The sequence below is a fragment of the Equus asinus genome, chromosome 20 (assembly GCF_041296235.1).
Source record: "Equus asinus isolate D_3611 breed Donkey chromosome 20, EquAss-T2T_v2, whole genome shotgun sequence".
Classification (NCBI taxonomy): domain Eukaryota; kingdom Metazoa; phylum Chordata; class Mammalia; order Perissodactyla; family Equidae; genus Equus; species Equus asinus.
In genome coordinates, this window is record NC_091809.1 from 55,738,263 (window position 1) to 55,761,586 (window position 23,324).

Consider the following 23,324-nt stretch of genomic DNA (forward strand, 5'->3'; position numbering starts at 1 on the left):
TGATGAATATCCTTATGGTCATTCATCTCTTTTAGAGAATATATACAAAAAATGATTTGACTTAGCAAAAAATATTGTTTGCAAATGCAGGAGCCACTTCTTTCAAGTGGTTTATCAGCATCCTCTAGTAACATTTAATTTTAGACCTTATATTTGATAGAAAATGCCAAGATAAGTTTCAGCAGAGCATATGGGAATAATCACAAATTTTGAATGAATATTATCCATATTTTTAGTTTTATTAAATATGTAGTGAAACTTGGTCTCCTTTAAATTTATTCTTATCAGTTTGACAAATGTGCTTGAACATATGTCATAGTCAGACACTGTAGGTCGATTTTTTAAATATCCCAAATCGGCGATGTGGTGGTAGGTTTGTTGATGCCCATCTAAGTGGGCTTCACTATGGAATGATGTATATATAGGGACATTTCATTGGGAAACTTCTGGTGTTGGTACCTTTTCTTGGTGTTAGTCAGATCCTCCAGAAAAGTCTTTCAATCTCTTGCCTAGAGCATCTAAGTCTCCTTGCCAGAGTTCTGGGAGCTGTGTCAGGGAAGACGGCTGGAGGGCAGAATGTTGAATATTTAAGAACGTTAAGTAACATTTCCTATAATGCCCCTGTTTTCCGACTGTATGCCCTCAGCTGTGTCTGGTTTTCTGAGTCCAGTAACTTTATCCTTTACCTTCTCCCAAGGATAATCCTGTAGTGTTCTGCTGGTGTGGAGCAGGGCATCTGGCATGTCAGTTGCTTTTTTTCCAAAAGACTTTCATCTCTTTCACCACACCTTCACCTCTCCTTCCATAAGGACTTGGTGCTGCTGATTCCTGAGCCTTTTGAGAAGTGTGCAGTGCAACATGGCTTTATCCTTTACTATCCCTGCTAGCCCCTCCCCCACACCACTCAGGTATGAACCAGCTGTCTAGTGTTTAAGTCAGATATTGCAGGGTGATCTGATTTTCATTGTTTCGTCTCTCATTCTGGTTGTTCCAGTTGGTTTGTACTGTTTTAAAAATTAGTGTCAGTTTTGAGGGGTCAATCCATGAAGGGTATAGAGGTAAATGCATATATTCTATCCTATCTCATAACATTTATCTTTGGATAACTTTATCTTTAGATATATTCTTTTTCGAAATCTTGAATAAATTATAGTATTAATATTACATGGTCAGCCCTAAATAGCTTGATTTTTTTTTTTTTTTAAGATTTTATTATTTCCTTTTTCTCCCCAAAGCCCCGGTACATAGTTGTATATTCTTCGTTGTGGGTTCTTCTAGTTGTGGCATGTGGGACGCTGCCTCAGCATGGTCTGATGAGCAGTGCCATGTCCGCGCCCAGGATTCGAACCAACGAAACACTGGGATGCCTGCAGCGGAGCACGCGAACTTAACCACTCGGCCATGGGGCCAGCCCGTAAATAGCTTGATTTTTTAAGGAAAATACCTAATTTTCATTTCAATTTTTTCTTTTCTTTTTTTTTTGGTGATGAAGATTGGCCCTGAGCTAAATCTGTTGCCGATCTTCCTCTTTTTGCTTGAGGAAGATTGTCCCTGAGCTGACATGTGTGCCAATGTTCCTCTGTTTTGTATGTGAGACACTGCCACAGTGTGGCTTGATGAGCAGTATATAGGTCTGTGCCTGGGCTCTGAACCCATTAACCCTGGGCTGCCAAAGCAGAGCATGCAAATGTAACCTCTACACCACCAGGCTGGCCCCTGAAAACTTTTTACTCATAATTACCTGATTTTTTTGTAATGTGACTTGATACAAATTAAGAATTGCAACAATCTATAGTGTAGCTTACTTAATTATATTGTAAAGAATTTTAGTCCAGATGTGTTAACTAAATGAGGAATGGCCATTAGGTGAGTAATCATACTTTAGAAATATGGAAAATAGTGATTACCCAGAGGATGAAGTGTTTTTTATTTGGAATATGGGAATTTTATATCATCCTCATAACATGGGATCTCTGTATCTCTCTGACGCATAAAACAGTTTTGGTATATTATGATAATGAACTAAAAAGCTTTATTGTTTAGTAGTCATATAACTTTTAAAAAATGAGTGTTATTTAAATATGTATAGTGTATTTGTTATATTGAGCTGGGGGCAAATCTTGCTTTAATGGAATTGATAATCTCAAATTAGACCATTAAACTCATATTTTAAAATTAAAGTATTTTGTATACATAGAGGAGAAGAAATACTTAGATATGTCTGTGTTCTCCTTGAAGCTATTAGTATAATGTTTATATATTTTATAATAGTGAAATTTTTACATCACTACTAATTTAGTACTTTGGAATTTTCATTTATATCATTTATATTATATATTGGAATTACATTTTCATCTAGAATAATCATCCAATGGTTAAACCAGGAAAGGGTCATGAACAAACCTGAAGTAAGGAAATTTATGAGATAATCTTTGGATTATCTAAATTTTTATTATTGTTGGCAGCTGCTTTGTATCCACTTTTTCTCTTCCTCAGAAAAGTTTGGTTTTCAAAGATATAGTTCCACTCTAGTAGTGATTTTCCTTTTTCTAGTATATAGAATTGTCTGCTCCCCACAAAACTAGATAATGAAATAAATAATTGAAAATACTCATAATAAATAAAAATTCACAAACAGTAAGAAAATAGAGACCATCTAAAAACTATGTTATTAAACCAAATTTGTGTATTTTCCCATTTGGTTTTGTGTTTCAATTTGTGATACTAGGCATGTAAAGATAACTATCTGGGACATACAGTTGAGTAGATTGGAAAAGAGGGGTTAACGGTTGTCACTTTCTGGTTCATCTGCAGCTTTAGTCGTATCATTGATGTCTGTGAATTGTCCATATTATTATTATTCACTGTTGTTGCAAACAAAACTTAACTCACAGTAGCTTGAGACAGCAAAAGTTAATGTCTTATATCGTAGTCCGATGTAGGCTGGGCAATTCTTCAAGACAGTTTGCCTCCGAGCAGTGATTCAGGCATGCAGCCTCCTTCCATGATAAGGAGTCCTCTTTCAGCCCCTTGGATGGAAGAAAGTGAACATAAGAAAGCACACTACCTCTTAACTGCTTTAACACACAAGTGACACATATCATTTCTACATGCATTACCCAGAACTAAACTTGGCCCCACCTAAGTCTGAGAAAGGCTGGGAAATTTAGTCTCCTTGTACACCCAGGAAGAGGAAAATGAAACTTTCGTAAACACAGCCTTTTTTGGGAAGAGTTTTTATCTGCAGAAATCAGACTGGGGACATGGCAGCTTTAAAATTTGAATGATCAATTTTACTGTATAGATATCTATAACAATATTTTATGTTTTATTTTTTATTGTAATTTAGCCTCAATTGTATGTGCACTTGAATGATCAATTTTACCATGTAAATATCTATAACAATATTTTATCTTTTATTTTTATCATAATTTAGCCTCAGTTGTATATACACTATCTCCATTAATGTGATTTTATAATGTATAATACCAAAATCAGGGAATTTTAAAAAGGAGAATCAGTTATCTATAATCATCTATAATGATTTATCTAACAATGACTTATATAGTCATATGTCACTTAATGACAGGGATACATTCTGAGAATGTGTCATTAGGTGATTTCATTGTTGTGAGAACATCATAGAATATACTAATACAAACCTAGATGGTATAGCCTCCTACACACTTAGGCTATATGCTACTAATCTTATGGGATCACTGTCGTATATGTGGTCTCTTGTTGACCAAAACGTCGTTATGCGGTGTCTGACTGTAATGAGATTATGGGTGTAAAGTCTGCAACCCCTTAAGCTGTTAGCCAAGACTTTGAGTTTAACAACAAATTGAGTGTCTAAAGAGCCTATGCTGAATTTATAAATAGCTGTGGTGAGAAATGAAAAGCGAATTTCGTATCTTTTGCTTACTAGGTATCTTTCTAGTTCACTCAAAGTATAATTATTTAATTCTTTTTTTTTTTACTTGCTCTTATTTTATAAGATGAGTGAAAAATAGAAAAGTGATGAGGGAGCAGTAATAAGTGATCAGTGGAGGCCTGGTGGGAGCCCAGAACTCACATCATCTACCTAGCAGTAATAAGCATCCCCTTTTGGGGTATCAACAGAGGCTGAGTGGGGAATCTGAACTTCCAATTCCACATGGCAATTTCTTAACAAAAACTTGATTAAATCTCCAGGAAATTATGCTAAGTGGAATATACCAACCCCAAAAGACTGCATGATTCCATTTATGTAACATTCTTGAAATGACAAAATTAAAGAAATAGAGAACAGATTGGTAGTTGTCAGGGGCTAAGAAAGGGGAGTGAGAGTGAATGTGTTTATAAAGGGGCAGCAGGAGGGATCCTTGTAGTGTTGGAATTGCTCTGTATCTTGATTGTATCAATATTAATATCCTGGTTGTGATGTTGTGCTGTGGTTTTGTAAGATGTTACCATTAGAGGAAACTGGGTTAAGGGTACATAGATTTCTCTCTACTATTTCTACATGTGATCTATAATCATAATAAAAAAGTTTAAGTAAAATGTTAAAAAGTTATAAATCAAGCTGATAAATCTAAATAAAAATGTTTCACCCTCCTATTTAGACATATATACTTGAATAACACTCTCCAAGGCCAAGCTCGAATTTAGAATTCTCAGATACTTTGGAGGTCAACACATGGTGGTGTGGGGAGAGTTGCTTTTGGTCCCTACCCTGCAGCCTGCTCCTTTTTCTTCTAACCCTTAGCTTCATCCTATACTACAATTTATCCTGTGAATACATGTGAACATCCTGGACTGCATGTCTAAGCTCCATCCAACCACCTTCTATAAATAGCAGTCCCTCAGGCCTAGGAGTGTGAAGTAAATAAGTAAATTAGTAAAAAATAGTAAACAGAAAAGGGGGGGGGATTTTATAATAATGTTGAGCTCTTTGGGAAAACAGTCTTACTTTCAACTTTAGTACATTTAATTTTCATAAACTTGGTAGGACTGGATTATATGTGAAAATAGGAGACTGCTTGAATATACAAGGTTAGAAGTGAAGGGTCAGCAGAGACATGTAAGGGAACCAGCAAATGAAGATGCTGTAAGCCTAGGGAAACAATTGAAAGTGAATTCCACTTGTCTGTTACTGAGTTTAAGGATGCCTGCTTGCTCAGAGTACCTTTTTTGGCTTCTGGATGTTTTCCTATGATTTTATTGTCAGTTCTGCATGTTTTGAAAATCAACCTAAGTTTGATTTCCTTTTCTTATTTTAGTTTACTGGAACCGTTTCCAGTATATACGTAAAACTGTGTAGAGTGAGTTTCACTTTAAAAAAAATATTGCTCAAATATGTGAAATTAGATAGTGAATTTAGAAAGTAGAAGTAATTATAAATTAACATTACAAAGTTTAGATATTGCTTACTATTTGTTTTTTATTTTAAAGGGATTTATTGTACTTTTATTATTTTCATATTTTGAATCTCCTCTAAGTGGTTTATTTACCTAGCCATTTTCTTTCTTCAGATGTTCAGAAAATCATTGGTAAAGATGTTTGAAGATAAAGGTTTGGACTGCATCTTTTTAGAAACTAATATGAACATGAAGAAACAGTATCATATGGTTTATGAATGCATTCCTCTCCCAAAGGAAGTGGGTGATATGGCTCCTATCTATTTTAAGGTATTTATGGATAGTCTTTACATGTGTACTTATTATTTTGCTACAGTGCTGTTCTATGAATACAGTTACCTTAATTCTTATATTTTTTCTCCCATATACTTATATTAAATTTTATATCATGTAAAGAGATTAAGTAAAGCACAAAAAGTTCTCTGTATAAATTTCTTTAGAAAGAAATTTGGGATTTGACCTTTAAAAAGCATGCATGCTTATTTATAAGTATGAACATACTATCAAGTGGTAATTTACAGTTTCTATTTTAATTTCTCATTTCTCAAATAAAAAATCAAGGTTTTACCTTCAAGTCCTTTCAAGTCAAAATTATAGTCATAACTCTAGAAAACTTACTGAAATTCACAAGAGTCGAAGATAATACATACAAACAGTACAAACTACAATTGTTGAGACAAGATATTGCTGTAAGTTCTAGTATTTAATACCTCATCATGCTATTTGTAAAAGGAAACTAATATTTCACCTTGACTTACGTTTTTGGACAATGAATGACTAGAGTTCTTAATTGTGTCATTATAGTATTCAGGCAGCTTTTACTAAATAGCATATGTTTGATGCTGACCTGAATATAATATAATTTATAGACTAATATAAATGTATAAATGTAGAATCATATATGAAATATAACATGTGCAATGAAAAAAGAAGGTAATGTTTTGTGAGGTAGTATGGGAATCTTGCAAATGCAACATTTAGGCAGTATAAGATGGTAAAGTTTATTAACATGGACTGTCAATCCCAACAAAGAGGATTATAAAACCTATTAAGGTTAGTGAGGTGGTGAAAACTTTACTTTCTTTCTCTAGAAATTTTTAAAAACAATCTAATTATTTGATTTGAAGAATGGTATTAAAAAGATAATCCCAGACCCATGCTATTCTTATGTTAAACAAAATCAGTTGAGAAAGAGATTATTATACTTTTATTCAATCTTGTTTTTTATTCCCTCAGTAGAGCCTTAGATGATTGTGACTATAGGCATTGAGGTATAGGGCACAACATAGAGCAGTCACTGTTGCTCATGTTGGATGACAGAAATGTCATCTCTTAGCAGAATGGTGTGTCACTTTTCTACACTAAACCTTTTATATGCTCATTAAAGATACATTTATTTGGTTTGGCTTTGATTTTATAGTGACTGTGCTACATTATAGTGTCAATACAAGTAACCTATGCCTTTTAAGTAGGGAACAGCAGTATATCTGATGTATTTAAATTGTGCTTATTTAAATGGTAATTTCATTTTCAAATTTGCTTCCTTAATAAAGATACTGTACAAAAATGATTATTTTATACTTGTCACCCTAGTTTTTCTTTCTGTTAAATATTTCTTTACCGTAATACAGTCATACTGCTTAGCCTAGAAGGTCTCCTAATTCCATTTCTATGTATTTTTTCCCCTGCATTGTTATTACTTTTTTGTATGTCTAGAAATAGTTCAAGTACTTGGTTGCTAGCATATAAATTACTCTCTGACATTTGGAAGAAGAGCAGTAAAACAAAATGAATTTGTTTGAGTAGATTTCTATGAATGGATTAAGGAATTTGTGAACTTTTCTGTTCACAAATTATGTTCAATATTAAATTACTTGGTCTTACCGATGGTTGTTTTTGTCATGTAAAGTTGAGCTGAAATTAAGTACAAGAGTTCAGAATGAGTAAAACAGTAATATCTTGGCTAAAGAAGGGCTTTAAAAAAATCAAGAACGTCCAATTTTAAATAACAGAAATTGAAGCTTTAATCCATTCAAAATAATGACCTGCCATGTATAATATGCCCTGTAATTAATTCATTGCATTACTTTAATTTTAAACTGTCTCTTTGTATTTGCTTATTTGTATTTTTTCATTAACAAATGGCTCTTTGTTAGAAAGCCATAATGGAATCTGATGAAGAGTGGTCTATGAACAAGAAATTGATTGATCTCTCTTCAAAAGATATCAGAAAGTCTGTAAGTATCATTTTTTGTCCTAATATAAGAAATTACCATAGTATTTAGGATTGTCATTAATTTCCGCATCTTATTTGAAAAAGAGACCATTTGGCTGAGTAAACCAAAGGTGAAGTAACTAATTCTACAAATAAAGAAGAAATTATTTTCATCTTATCTGGTCTAGCAAATGCTTATTTGTTTAATTGCTTATTTGAATATTTGTTTATTCCTGACCTGGCCCTCCGCCATTGTAGTCGCGTAATTGGCTGTGACAGCCATCAGACTGTGCCATGAGAGCTCCTCTCATCGACCTCTCAGCCTCTGTGGGCCAAGTGGTGAGAGGGGCCTATTTGTTACTGGAATTATAATGAGAGAAACATTTTCCTAGAGGCTCTATTGTGAATTTTGAATTTTTTTTTTCTTATACAGAAGTTACCTGTTATGTTCTTTTAAAACAGTAGTTGAGTTAGCTTATGGGTTCATTATTCTTTTAGGGACTTTCCTGATCATGTTTCATAGTTTAATCTTAATTTGCAGATCAGCTTTTAGATAAAAGTTACTCGTAAGTTGAGTACTTCTGTGATGACTTCTCTCTTTTCTAGAAATATAAATTAAATGGAATAGAGATATAATAGAATTGTGGGTTTCTTTTTGTTTTTCTATTCAAAAAGCAATCTATTCTACAAATGTTTATTGAATGCATACTATTTACCAGGTACTGTTCTAGGTGCTTTTTATACATGGTGGAACAAAACAGAGATGATCTCTCTGACTTTATGGAGCTTATATTGTAGTGCAGGGGTTGGGAACTCCAGCCTGTGTGCCAAATCCAGCCTGCTGCCTGTTTGTGTAAACAAAGTTTCGTTGGAACACATTTACACCCATTCGTCTATGTATTGTCTTTTGGTGCTTTTATGCTGCAAAAGCAGAGTTGAGAGTTTCAACAGAGACTATATGATCTGCAAAGCCCAAAATATTGTATTTAAATTGAAACTCTTATAAGTTTTCATAAGCTTTTTTAAGTTTCCCAACCCCTGTTCTAATAGATGTCACTAGAATATTTCTCTCCCATTTCTTCTTTTGGAAAGCTAGATTCCTGATCCATGTGACTGATAGGATTCCTTATTACATTTATTATATCCCAGTTAAAAGATTCAAATTTCATTGCATTATTGAAGATAGTTTTAATTCAAAGGTAAAAACACATCTACAGTCTTTTTCTTTCCCTTGCTGGTGAATTGGGCCAGATAATATATTAAAAAACAAAATAAAAAACAACGCCCCTCCAAATGTCCTGTTTACTACTGTCTTTTGTGAGCCTATAGAAAAAGGTATCTAATAGACGTAGATCTTTTGTGCCTAAGTTTTTCACTTCTTATATTGTAATTTCCAGTGCCATTCTTTTAGAACATGATTTTTTTTTTTTTTTGAGGAAGATTAGCCCTGCACTAACTACTGCCAATCCTCCTCTTTGTGCTGAGGAAGACTGGCCCTGAGCTAACATCCATGCCCATCTTCCTCTACTTTATATGTGGGATGCCTACCACAGTATGGCTTTTGCCAAATGGTGCCACGTCCGCACCTGGGATCCAAACCGGTGAACCTGGGCCACCAAGAAGCGGAATGTGTGAACTTAACCGCTATGCCACAGGCTGGGCCCTAGAACATGATTTGAATGGCAGATGAAAATATTTCAAAGTAGAAATTTTAAGGGAAACATATTATTCTCCATTTGCTACACTGTATATGCAGGTTTTTTTACTGGTAAATGATCTAGTACCTATTGTAAGTTTGTTTCTTAAAACCTGGATAAGTACCTGAATTAAGTACCCAGAGGGTTTCAATATTTTAACTTAACTGATGTGGATAATAAGAAACAACACAGATCCTTGTTGGAATGCTAGTTGTCTATTCACCTTTGAAGCATTTAAAAAATAGCAACAATTGGCTTTTTTTAAGTCACTACACAGTGTTGTATCTGAGACTGAGAGTTGCAGCAGATGGGGAAGGAGCTGGATGACCTCTTGAGGTCCCTCTTAGCTTTAGGATTCAGTAATTACGTGGAGGGAATTGTGAAGAGAACTTGAGTAAAAGAATAATTCTAAAGGAGGTCACTTTTTAGGTTAACAAGCTTTCCAGTGTCTTTTTAGAATGATAAAATTGTTTCTGAGCATGAAGTGAACAATCTTGAGTTATTTTAACATTATTTTTATTCTGAAAGAACCTCATTATACTTCTTTTAAAAGCTCTATGTCCTTGGTAGTTTCATAGAGTACTTTACCTGCTGCATTGTGGGTAGGGTGATTTTTTTCTCACAGTAGATTCTTGGCTTTTAGTAGAGATTCACATATTTGTAATTCATTCTGATTCTTTGTTGATTTTTCTTTGCTGTGTGAATATAAGCTTCTCTCTTTTTTATTTTAAGATTTTATTTTTTTCCTCTTTCTCTCCAAAGCCCCCCAGTACATAGTTGTATATTCTTCGTTGTGGGTCCTTCTAGTTGTGGCATGTGGGACGCTGCCTCAGCGTGGTTTGATGAGCAGTGCCATGTCCTCACCCAGGATTCGAACCAACGAAACACTGGGCCGCCTGCAGCGGCTTGCGCGGACTTAACCACTCGGCCACGGGGCCAGCCCCATAAGCTTCTCTTTTTATGTCCATTTTGTTTACTTTCTCTGAGTCTTTTGATTTCAGTGTAGTGTGAAGTTCATGGAAATGTACAAGGGAAACAGATCTGAATGTTCATTGCAGAGGAGTTGCATGATATTAAATAACTTATCGAGAAAAGTGGTCATTTTTCACAGGGTATTTTATTGAGATTTCATGTGAATTTTTCCTGAACTTTTAAATGGTGTGATTTTTAAGTTTAATTTTGTGATAACTATAGCAGTTGAAAAACATGTAACACATTTAGGGACTGATTTTTAAAACTAAGAAAAGTCCGTCTCAAGGAAAATTGGGTTTATCCAGAGACTTTCAAACTCAAGAACAATTTTAGGAAGTCAGGAGTAACATCTGGAATGTTAAAAGGGGAAAATTCAAATTCTCTTGTTTTTCTACCATCAGTAAAAATTTTTTGGTGTAGTTCTGTCAGTACCTTTCAAGACTGGTACCAAAGTTCTAACTCCTTTCCCTCTGGCTGGTCAGGGCAGGAAAAGGAAAGTGCTAAACATGTATGTACTTTGATGCTGGAGCCTTTGCAATACTTACTGACCAGCAACTCTTGTAGCAAGACAGTATAGGTTGTACCTTTTGCAGCCTGCAGCGAGAGAGCAGAGGAGAAGCTTGTGGCAGCGACTGTTCTTTGTGTAAAAGTAGTAGTGTGTTCATTATGCTCTCTTGGTAGTTGCGCCATAGGTTATTGAGCCTTGGTGTGTATATTAGTTTCCTATTGTTGCTTTAACAAATTACCAGAGACTTAGTGGTTTAAAACAACGCAGATTTATCATCTTATGGTTCTGGAGGTCACAAGTATGAATTGGGTTTCACTGGGCTAAAATCAAGGTGAGGCTCTGGGGGAGAGTCTGTTCCCTTACCATTTCCAGTTTCTAGAAGCCACCTGCATTCCATGGCTTGTGATCCTTTCCTTCATCTTCAAAGCTAACAGTGTAGGGTCTTCCATTCTCTGACTCTGACCCCCCTGTCTCTCTAAGTACCCTTGTGATTACATCGGCCCCACCTGGATAACTCAGATAATCTCCCCATTTTAAGACCCATTACTGGATGGTTCAACATCCACAAATCTATCAGCATGATACACCACATTAACAAAATGAAGAATAAAAATCACATGATCATCTCAATAGATGCAGAGAAAGCATTTGACAAGATACAGCATCCATTTATGATAAAAACTCCAAATAAAATGGGTACAGAAGGAAAATACCTCAACATAATAGAGGTCATATATGACAAACCCACAGAAAATATCCTTCTCAATGGAGAAAAACTGAAAGCTATCCCTTTAAGAACAGGAACCAGACAAGGATGCCCACTGTCACCACTCTTATTTAACATAGTATTGGAAGTCCTAGCTAGAGCAATCAGGCAAGAAAAAGACATAAAAGGGATCCACAATGGAAAAGAAGAAGTGAAACTGTCACTCTTTGCAGGCAACATGATTTTATATATAGAAAACCCTAAAGAATCCACTAAAAAACTTTTAGAAAAGATAAATGAATACACTCAAGTCGCGGGATACAAAATCAACATACAAAAGTTGGTTGTATTTCTATACACTAACATGAAGTAGCAGAAAGTGAAATTAAGAATACAATCCCATTGGGGACTGGCCCCGTGGCCGAGTGGTTAAGTTCACGCTTTCCACTGCAGGCGGCCTAGTGTTTCGTTGGTTTAAATCCTGGGTGTAGACATGGCACGGCTCATCAAACCATGCTGAGGCAGCGTCCCACATGCTACAACTAGAAGGACCCACAACGAAGAACATACAACTAGTACTGGAGGGCTTTGGGGATAAAAAGGAAAAAAATAAAATCTTTAAAAAAAAAAAAGAATACAATCCCATTTACAAGTGCAACAAAAAGAATAAAATACTTAGGCATAAACTTAACCAAAGAAGTGAAAGATCTGTACACCTAAAACTATAAAACATTGTTGAAAGAAATCGAAGAAGACACAGAGAAATGGAAAGATATTCCGTGCTCTTGGATTGGAAGAATTAACATCATTAAAATGTCCATACTTCCTAAAACATTCTGTAGATTCAAAGCAATCCCTATCAAAGTTACAACGACATTTTTCACAGAAATAGAACAAAGAATCCTAAAATTTATATGGAGCAACAAAAGACCCTGAATAGCCAAAGGATTCCTGAGAAAAAAGAACAAAGCTGGAGGTATCACACTCCCTGATTTCAAAATATACTACAAATCCATAGTAACCAAAACAGCATGGTACTGGCACAAAAACACACCACAGATCAATGGAACAGAATCGAGAGCCCAGAAATAAACCCACACATTTATGGACAGCTAATATTCGACAAGGGAGCCCAGAGCATATCATGGAGAAAGGAGAGTCTCTTCAATAAATGCTGTTGGGAAAACTGGACAGCCACATGCAAAAGAAAGTAGACCATTCCTTTACACCGTGCACAAAAATCAGCTCAAAATGGATTAAAGACTTGAATGTAAGACCGGAAACTATGAAACTTCTAGAAGAAAACATAGGCGGTACGCTCTTTGACAGCAGTCTTAGCAGCATATTTTCAAGTACCGTGTCTGACCGGGCAAGTGAAACAAAAGAAAAAATGACCAAATGGAACTGCATCAAACTAAAAAGCTTCTGCACAGCAAAGGAAACCATCAACAATACAAAAAGGCAACCTGACAATTGAGAAGATGTTTTCAAACCATATATCAGATAAGGGGTTAATGTCCAAAATATACAAAGAACTCATACATCTCAACAACAAAAAAACCAACAACCCAATTAAAAAATGGGCAAAAGATCTGAACAGAGATTTCTCCAGAGAAGATATATGGATGGCCAACAGGCATATGAAAAAATGCTCAACTTCATTAGCTATCAGGGAAACGCAAATCAAAACTACAGAGAGGTATAACCTCACTCCAGTTAGAATGGCTATAGTTAACAAGACAAGAAACAGCAAGTGTCGGAGAGGATGTGGAGAGAAGGGAACCCTCATACACTGCTGGTGGGAGTGCAAACTGGTGCAACCACTACAGAAAGCTGTATGGAGTATCCTCAGAAAATTAAGAATAGATCTACCGTATGATCCAGCTATCCCACTGCTGGGTATTTATCCAAAGAACTTGAAAACACAAAGGCATAAAGATACTTGCACCCCTATGTTCACTGCAGCATTATACACAATAGCCAAGACATGCAAGTGACCTAGGTGCCCATCAAAGGACAAATGGATAAAGAAGATGTGGTATATATACACGATGGACTACTACTCAGCCATGAGAAATGATGAAATCCGGCCATTTGTGACAACATGGATGGACCTTGAGGGTGTTATGCTGAGTGAAATTAGTCAGAGGGAGAAAGTCAAATACCGTATGAGCTCACTCCTAAGTAGAAGATAAAAATGGCAAACAAACACATAGTAATGGAGATTGGATTGGTGGTTACCATAGGGGAAGGGGGGAGGGGAGGGCAAAAGGGGTGATTAGGCTCACGTGTGAGGGGATGGACTATAGTTAGTTTTTGGGTGGTCAACATGATGTAATCTACACAGAATTCGAAATGTATTACGATGTATATCTGAAAAAAGAAATAAGACCCATTACTTAATTGTATCTGCAAAATCCCTTTTGCCATATAAGGTAACATATTCATGGCAAATAGGGGATTAGAGCATTGACATATTTAGGGGACCATTGTTCTGCCAAACACAGTACAGTAAAAGGCATGGGCACTGTCATCATCAAGTGCTTCCTCAAGTTCTCTCTCCTTCAAAGTACTGTCTTTTAGTTGATGTAGTTCTATAACATGATTTGAACCATTCAGATTCATGTTTCACACATGAAAGACCTACTTCAGCTAGCAAAAATATTTTAATAGAGCCTTGCATTCTTTATTCTTAGACCAGGTTTGCACATGATACTGTTGTATAGGAGACAGAAATGAAAGTAATATTTGAATAATCTTCTCTGTGCCGAGCATTGGGCTGTGTTCATTTTCCTATCTGATCCTCACAGCAAACCTCTGAGCTCTTCATATTTCTCATGAGACTCAGAGATGTTAAATAACTTGCGTGAATTTACCTAGTTATAAGAATCAGAGCTGCAATTAGAGCCTTGTCTGTCATTTTACTTCAGTTTTTCCTAATTTTCTAGGTCATACATGTTTATCATATTAAAATGAAAATATGAAAAAATACAAAGGCACAAAACAGTAACCCATTTCTGTGTAGTTTGTTACGTACTATTTTGTAAACTGATTTTTTTACTTATGGCTTTCCTATAACGTGAACAACTCTTTATAAGCTCTAATTTTAATTGCTTTATACTATTTCAAGGTGACCACTCTCTTTCCACCGTACCATACTGTCTCTTTCCAAGTCTTGCCTTCATGAGGACACAATACAAAAGATGTATAGTTAAGAAGAAATATGTGATTCAGTGCCAGAATGAGTAAATGCTGACTGTATGAGGGAGTTGGAGAAGAGTAATATTACTGTAAATTGACCCAGTTGAATAATTTGTAGTGACAGAATTGAGGCTTGGAGGAAAAGCTTACAAGGACACAAGAAATTGATAAAGCAAGAAATTTTGACCTTTCCCAATCAAGAAAGAGTTTAAAATACTTCATATGAGTGTATGTAGAAAGAGGGAAGGAGGGAAAAAGAGAGGGAAAGATAATAGTTAATCCTAGAGATATTTTGAAATGAGGTTGGTAAACTAAATATTGCTATACCCATCTCACCAGTTAATACAAAATTATGATTGTTCAAGTTTAATTTATCTTTGATAAATGAATACTAGTAAAGTCTAAGGGATACTATAAACAAAGCTCTAGGTATATGGCTAGGCCCCTCTTCCTATTCTGCGTTGTGAGGAAAATATAGGAAATCTTATCTTTATTCTATATTTGTGTAGTCTAAGTAGAATTATTCTGCTGTTATATATATAAAAAAATACGTTTTCTTTCCTGTTTTCCCCAAAGACGGAAATAATTGGTTTCGATTATAATTGCTAAGTATTATGAAGAGTTATATGGCTGAAAGACTACAAAATGAAATGTTTTACTCAGAAAAGTTAGATCATTGCTTAAGTATCTCTAAATTGGAAATTCATTGTATGTATTTGTCTTGAGGGATGCTTAATTACTGTCATGTCAGAGAGCAGGAAAAGAGATTAAACATAACTTTTGATTTCATGTTGTATTCTTGTGTGATTTATCTGTTTATTTAGGTACCCAGAGGCTTACCTTACTTCTCTGTGGATTTTGGCCTCCAAGGAGGATTTGCCCATGTCATTGAAGATCAACACAAATTCCCTCATTACTTTGGAAAGGTATGCTCACAAACTAAATAAAATTCTAGAGTTTAGCAAGTTGGTAACACTTTTGAAGGTAAATCAAAACTTTGAGCACAAGATATAGTGAAGTTGGTGAGTACTGTTCTATTCAATTTTTAGAGGAAGGACCTAGAAACTATTAATACAAATATCCCAGAATGAATGTCACTTTGGAACCAAATATTTGTTAATGGTGTCAACAGTGACTGCGATGTTTTCCTGTGGAATCAGCCAGTCTTGTGCTGAGAATGATGATAATTGCTAACACTTATTGAGGGCTTACAATGAGCCAGGTGTTGTTCTGAGCACTCACTTAATGCTCACAACAACTCTATTATGAAATATTATTACATTATTTTACAGATGAAGAAACAGCTACAGAGAGGTTGTATAACTTGCCTAGGGACACGTGCTAATAAGGGACGGAACTAGAGGTACATATACTCATGGTTGAACTAGAGAACAAATCATTTCACCTCTTCATTTATAATTAAGCACCATATAGGCCAAGAAGAATATCTGACTCATTTCACATAGATAATTTATGGGCAGATATTAGAGTATAGATCTTTCAATTGCCAGTAGATTCTTTCCCTTACTAGAGACTGCCTTCTAAGGCTGTAATCCTTAAATTGAAGGTCTGCTTAGTATCTGGGAAGTATGTGACTTAGTATCAGAGACTGGAATGACATTAAAGTAGCCATTGAAGCAGTCAAGAGAAGTCTGGGTAATAACAGCTCTAGAAGTGACCTTTTAATCTAGTGCATCTCAGGCCTTTCTGCTCATGTCATGCTCTAAATTACAGGAGCCTAGATGAACTCTGCCCAGGGTTCCCTGTTCTCCTTCCTCACTTTCATCTCCTATATAAGACCATCTCCTCCAATGAATAGGGGCATGCCAAGAGAGATCTCAACTCCAAACATTTGGATTCAAACTTTTTATTCTGTTGTCCTTGAAGAATTAACCATAGGCCCCAGATCACATACGTCTTTGAACTGTTGAGATATATTATAGAAACTTGAGAATTTTTCAGAATATTTTTTTCTAGAGTTAACTAGAAAGAAATTTGTTTTCATTGCCCTGAAAAATTCCCTTGTTATTCACTAGAGCTCTATAACTGAAGGCCCTATGACTCTGGATTTATTTTTTTTAAACTTGATTCTAGTGAAAACAAAGTAAAATATTAATTTTTTATTTGTATAAGTTTAACTGAGAGATTGCTGTCCCTCCAAATATTATGGTTTGTCTAATACTGTTTTAATGTTAAAAGTAAAGCTTCTTCAGTTAACACTGCATCACTGATCCATTTTTGCCAAAATTTGCTTTCAAGAAACAACCTCTGAGCCCAAGAACTCCCTTCAGCCTGCTCCCTAAGCAGTTGTTCAGAGAGCAAGAAGGGATAATCTCTTGCCATTAACATCTGCTTCAGTAGCAGAACAAGAATCAATCCTGTTGGTACACATAGGACAAAACTTGATGTTTTATAGAGACAATGTTAGATGAGTTTATGAGGTAGACTTCCTTAAACTACATTGCCTACTTAGCTAATGCCAAGAAATTCTTGCATTAAATCTAAATTTACCACATTTCTCTTGATGTCTTCTATAAACTGTTTTCTCTATGGGCCTCTTTATTCCCCTTTCTCCATGAAAGATGTTCCCTTTTCCATGAAGCTTTTCCTAATCTATCGAGCAAATAGAACCTTTTTTTTTTTTGAGTCTCCATATGTTCTGCTTTGGCATTTACCTTATTCTGCTTTATAAGACAATCCTTTGTATAGTTAGGTTATTATTCTGGCTCCTGCCACAGCTCCAGATTTGGTGATGAGCTCTCTGAAGACAGATAGATGTGTGTTACTTATCTTTGAAGCCCATACATTATTTGGCACTTGCTTGTACATGGCGGGCCCCTTCTGCATATTTGTTAAGATAAAGAACCTGTGTCTTAGAGAGATTGCATCCAGGATCTCACCACACAGTCCTGTAGAACTAGACTGAATATGCAGGATTCAACCCTTAGTCCAGTGTTCTTCTGTATTACCATACTGACCTCCTTCTAAGCTTACAAGTCTCCTCCATATCTTTCTGTACATGGATACTCACAAGCATAAATTTGATTAATTTCTGTAGCTAACAGCACAGGAAGAGGATAATGAAGGAAATCATCTAGAATAATAAGCAGACAATCAAAATCCATTCCTGGGGCCAGCCCGGTGGTGTAGTGATTAAGTTCACGTGTTCCACTTTGGAGGCCCAGGTTTCATAGGTTCCAGTCCCGAGCGCAGACCTAGCACCTCTTGTCAAGCCATGCTGTGGCGGCATCCCACATAAAGTAAAGGAAGATTGGCACAGATGTTAGCTCAGCAACAGTCTTCCTCAAGCAAGAAGAAGATTCGCAACAGATGTTAGCTCATGGCCAGTCTTCCTCACGCACGCACAAAAAACCCATTCCTTCATGGCTTGGGAATGTGACTTTTTAAATAAAGGTGATTTATAATTTTTAATTCTTGGTTTACTTAGAGTAGTATTAAAATATGATTTTATTTCCTGAAAAAAGATCTCCAGCTAATAGAAGAAACTAGTTTAAGTATACTAAATAGCAGAGAGAACATTAGCCTGAGATTCAACTGTAGTTGAACAACCAAGTTAATAATTACTACATGTTGATTAATTTTTTTTCCAAACTGTTTGCCATAGCAGCTAATAAGGACCGAATGAATTAAATTTCACTTTTTCTTCCTCCCCTTTGCTGCTGTCTGGTAAATGTGCTTACAGGCAACAAAATAGACAAATTGCTTGACAGGAGACACAGCTAGGACTCCTAGAATTACAGGGTTTGCATAGTTAGAACTAATTAAAAACAAGATTTTTTTTTAACTTGAAACTAATATTTATGTCAAATTTGAACATCCTCATGGAAAACTACTTAGTTATATTTAGTAGCAGCATGAACAGAAATAGTTTCATTCCTGTTTTCAGTGTTTGTACATACATGTGTTTGTATTTTCTCCTTCTTTAAAAAGGAAATCATTGGTGGGATGCTGGATATAGAACCAAGACTTTGGAGGAAAGGAATCCGAGAAAACTTTGAGGATCAGAGGAAGAAAGCACTTCAGTTTGCTCAGTGGTGGAAACCATTTGACTTCACCAAAAGTAAAAAATGTTGAGTCATATCTTTCAGTTTTTATTTCCTCTTCAGTTTCCTTTCAGTTTTTTCCATTGCATCTAACTAAACAACTGACCCTCAGGTCATAGGGAAAGAGAGTCATGCTCTGGGTCTCTGACAACTGTACATCCTTGGATTCTGTCGTTGCCTTCCCCACCTGTTCCCTTGGACTTCATTGTAGTAACTGTGGAGTGAGACTAGATATATTGAGTGACCTGCTCACGTTCCTGTTCTGTACCTATGTCCTGGTGTTTTGAACTATTCAGTTAAAAAGATAGAAGGACTTGTCTGAATGATTATCTAGGAAGTTTAGCAGATCATTGGTTCAGAGGAAAGTGAGTCCATTTCAAGGTTAAGTCTGTTGACTTGCTTCTTTCGAATTTTTTAAACCAAGTTGGCATGTTCAGTAATTGAAATTTCTTTTCATAGCATTTTATAGAGGCTCTTAATTTTCTACCAGTAGCATATATATTACTGCTATTCTTTTTACTAAAGGAAAAAGAATGTCCCCAAAGTAATAAAGAATTAAATGAAGTATAACATGTTCATGATTCATTTGTTTTTATTTCTGGATTTTTAAATAGTGTCTTTGAATTTTGGTGATTTTAAAAGTAATTGTTCCAGATACACAATTTACAGTTGTTTCGGGTTTGTAAGAAAGTTAAAAATTTTAGCCAAATCATCATTTTGGGGTTGTATTTATTATTACAAAATCTTAAATAATGAGAGTATTCTAAATGTTGGGAGTATATTCTCTTGTTCCCTACTTGATCTAAGTTTCTTCATTTTCCTTTGTTCGTACATTTGGTGTCAAGAGAAAACCATATACTTATAAAATGTGGCCATGGTGTAAGAGTGCTCCTATTTTTCTTACATGGGAGATATTTTTATAGTCAGCCTTTTTCAAAGATGCTGGTTTTTGGAGCTGAACCTTTATATTTTGTTGTGAAATATTGAATACCTAGAATCAGTGTGATACGTACCTGAGAGTAACTCATAAATCTACATAGTTATTTCTAATCTTGGCATCTCATTATTTCTTTAGTTTGTTAAAAAAAAGAAATGTTTATGTTCTATCTAGTTTTAAAATTTCACTTATAAGTGGAAGTTTGTTTCAGTTTCTCACTATTTGTAAATTGCATTTAAGTATATGTATCAAACAGATACTTGATATTATTTTACTTACTGCTATTTTCAAATTCTTTTGGCTTTGCTGCAGTCTTAGAGGAGTCCATAATATTTATTTATTCCATCAGTGAGTTAACAAACATTTGTTTGCAGGGCATTTTATTACGTGCTGGTAGTGCAAAAGTAAAAAGTATTTTCTCTACCTTAAATTATTTTACAGTTTAGTGGCAAAAGAGACATGTACGTAAATAATTACAGCACAGTGTAAGTTCTAAAGCGAGATATGTGCCAGGTGTATTTCAGTACAGTGGTAAAGGACTATTTCATACCTCTTCTGTCTTCATTCTTAGCTGATGACCTTGCTTCCTGTTTTACTGAGGAAATAGGACCAAACAGAAGGGAATTTCTGTCACATCTGTCTATATACCTCCCTTGGTATCCATGTACTCTACTTTTCCTCTTGCTAATAGTAGATAAATTATTTTGTTGTTCTTATCTAGGGCTAATCCATTCATTTATGCTGAATTTATCCCTTTTCACCTACTCAATTGCCCCTACTCTCTCTGTAATATTAGGTTTTTTCCTGTCTATGGGATTATTTCTATTAGTATGCAAAAACATTTTACAGTATATCAACAACAAACACGGCATCATATCCCCCTCTAGCCGTTTATCTTCTCCGGTTGACAGCAAAACTCATTAAAAAAAAATCTATTTCTTCTCCTTTCATTTTCCTCCTATTTTTAGTACAGTTAGACTTCATCCTCACCATTCTACTAAAACTCTTTATGTCAGGATCCTCAGTGAACCTTCCACATTGGCATATCAACTAATTAATGCTCAGTGCCCATCTTACTCTACCTGTCAGCATCATTGATATACTTGATCACTTTCCCTTCTTGAAACACGTTTTTTTACTTTGCTTCTTGAGCACCATCTCTTATTTATCCTCCTTCCTTACTGGCTACATCCTCTCAGTCTCCTTTGCTGGTTCCTCTTCATCATCTCTACTTCTAAGTGTTGAAATGCCCATTCTCAAAACTTATCTTTTCTCTACCACTCTTACTCTCTCCCAAGGTAAATCTCATCACTAAAATGGTCTTAAATACCATTTTTAAATTGGTTCATTTATTCAACAAATATTTGAGTGTCTTCAATATGCCAGACACTGCTCTGCATGCAGGGGATACGTTAGTAATAAAACAAAAATCACTGTCTCTAAGGAGTTTACATTATATCGGGGAAGACAGACAGTAAACATTAGACATAATAAATAAATTATCCAGAAAATGTCAGAGGTGATAAGTACTATGGAAAAAGGAAAAGTAGGACAGGACAAGGAGGATATCTCCCAAATTTATGTCTTCACTCTGGACCTCTTCGCTGAACTCCAGAATCGCATATCCAAATTCCAACTTGACGTCTCTAGCGTATGTGTAATAGGCATATCCAAACTGAACTTCTTTGACAGTTATTTATAACAACCATTTTATTATGTCTCATGGTTTTATATGTGAGGAATTTGGTCAGGGTTCAGCTGTATGATTTGCCTCCGCTTCCTCATGTCTGCGGCCTCAGCTGGAGTAGCTCAAACATCTGGAGATGACTGGGGCCATGTGTCTGGGGCCCCTTTCTTCAGATGGTATATATTGGGGCTGGAATGGTCGAAATGGCTCTTTCGCTCACATGTCTGGTACCTGTACTGGAATGATTGGAACAGCTAGGGACAGGCTGTTAACACTCTCTTCTCCTATAGCTAGTTGATCTTGCTATTTGGCTTCTGGCTTCCTCCAGAGCAGCCATTCCAGAAGATAGTTCCAAGAGATAACAGGTGGAAGATGCCAGTCTCTTAGCAGCTGGGGCCGGAAATTGGCAGTTTCATTTTTGCTGTATTCTATTTGTCAAAGTTGTCACAGAACCCACCTACATTGAAGAAGAGGGGTCTTATACCTCTTGATGGGAGTACTATCAAATAATTTGTGGCCATCTTTAATCCACTACAGTCCACCCTCTGATCACAGATTTATACTCCTCCCATGTGAAAAATATATTCAAATCCTCCCAAGAAAATTTCTTCCCAGTAGGGCATTAGGCTTAGGCTCAAACTCAAGATCCCATCTAAATCAGGCCGGATGGAGATGAGGTTACTCAGATGCTTCAGGATCTGAAGACCTGTGAATTTAAGAGACAAATTATCTGCACCCCTTACACACATACATCCCTCCCCCCTAAACACACAGCAATAAGAGAAGCTTACCATAACTGCAGTAGACACGTGCACTGAAAAAGATGGGAAACTTGAGGTAGTCATTGTTGCAGTCACTGTTCACTAGTAATTCTAAAATTAAGTCGAGCATATGTTGCTAGTTGCTTAATTAGGACCCCAGTCCGGCTTCTTGAGATTGATTCCATGGGACTCTTTGCTCTGCCCTGTGTACTCTTGGCTCAACCCTGAGTCAGCCTTTCGTTTTCATAAAATACTTCAAGACTTATGCTTCCATCCAAGACAAAGTAACCACATTATCTTCCGGCGTAAAGCAACCAAAAAAATAGACAACATATATGAAACGATGATTTTCAAGATGTGCGATATCATGCAAGGAAGTACAGTGATGCCTAAGAGACATGAAGAAAATGAGATGAGTCCTGTGATTGCCCTAACTTCTTGCTTTGAGGGAGTTTCCATATGATACAAGGTGGAGAAATCCAGTCAGAGTCTATTGAACTAAACGAGTCGAGGAACTAGAGCCATGAGTCTGGGGAGACCAAGACAACAGGACTGGTTACTAGAGAGGCATTTGCTACACAGAGAAATCTAGAGATCTTTAGAGGCTCACCATCAAGTATCTGACAACTGATTAGTGCATGCGTTTGAGGAAACTACCCATGGTCAGGCAAAGACTGACCTACCTGAGAGGTTGAGAAGTAACATTTCCCACTAGTTAGAAGAAAATTTCAAGACTGACCAGGAATTGGGTAGAATACACAGAATGGTAATGTGTAGCGTAGAATAATTATCCCAAGACTTAGCACTGATCTAGTCTTGACAAACAAATCTTAAAAGCAAGAGCCAAAAGGATCAGACTGCTTCCAAATAACTGCATTCCAGAACAAAGCCTAAAAATATTTATAGAAATAAAAATATGTCCAAAAGTCACAAGGTAAAATTCAAAGTGTCTGGCATCTGGTCAAAAGTTGCCAGGCATGCAAAGAAGCTCTGAAATGGTAACTACATGGGTAAATATATAAGAATTTTTTCTTACTCTCTAAATTTCTTTAAAAGATGTTTTACTATGTAAACAAAAACAGAGTAAGGTTTATAACATATGTAAAAACAAAATAAATGACCATAGTGGCACAAAGATGGGAAGAGGAGAAATGGAAGTATACTATTATAAGGTTGT

At 35.8% G+C, this 23,324-nt stretch overlaps 1 protein-coding gene across 6 annotated transcripts in view; it reads left to right on the forward strand.

Annotated features, from left to right (window-relative positions):
• The window catches only part of CWF19L2 (CWF19 like cell cycle control factor 2), a 117,317-nt gene extending 97,981 nt beyond the window's left edge, over window positions 1–19,336 (forward strand). For all 6 annotated transcript variants that reach the window (XM_014860779.3, XM_014860782.3, XM_070490357.1 and 3 more), the window contains exons 15-18: window positions 5,514–5,669; window positions 7,556–7,636; window positions 15,523–15,624; window positions 18,650–19,336. In XM_014860779.3, coding sequence (XP_014716265.3) covers window positions 5,514–5,669; window positions 7,556–7,636; window positions 15,523–15,624; window positions 18,650–18,793 — 483 coding nt within the window. In that variant the 3' untranslated portion in view covers window positions 18,794–19,336. The remainder of the gene's footprint in view (window positions 1–5,513; window positions 5,670–7,555; window positions 7,637–15,522; window positions 15,625–18,649) is intronic.
• Window positions 19,337–23,324: the final 3,988 nt, after the last annotated feature.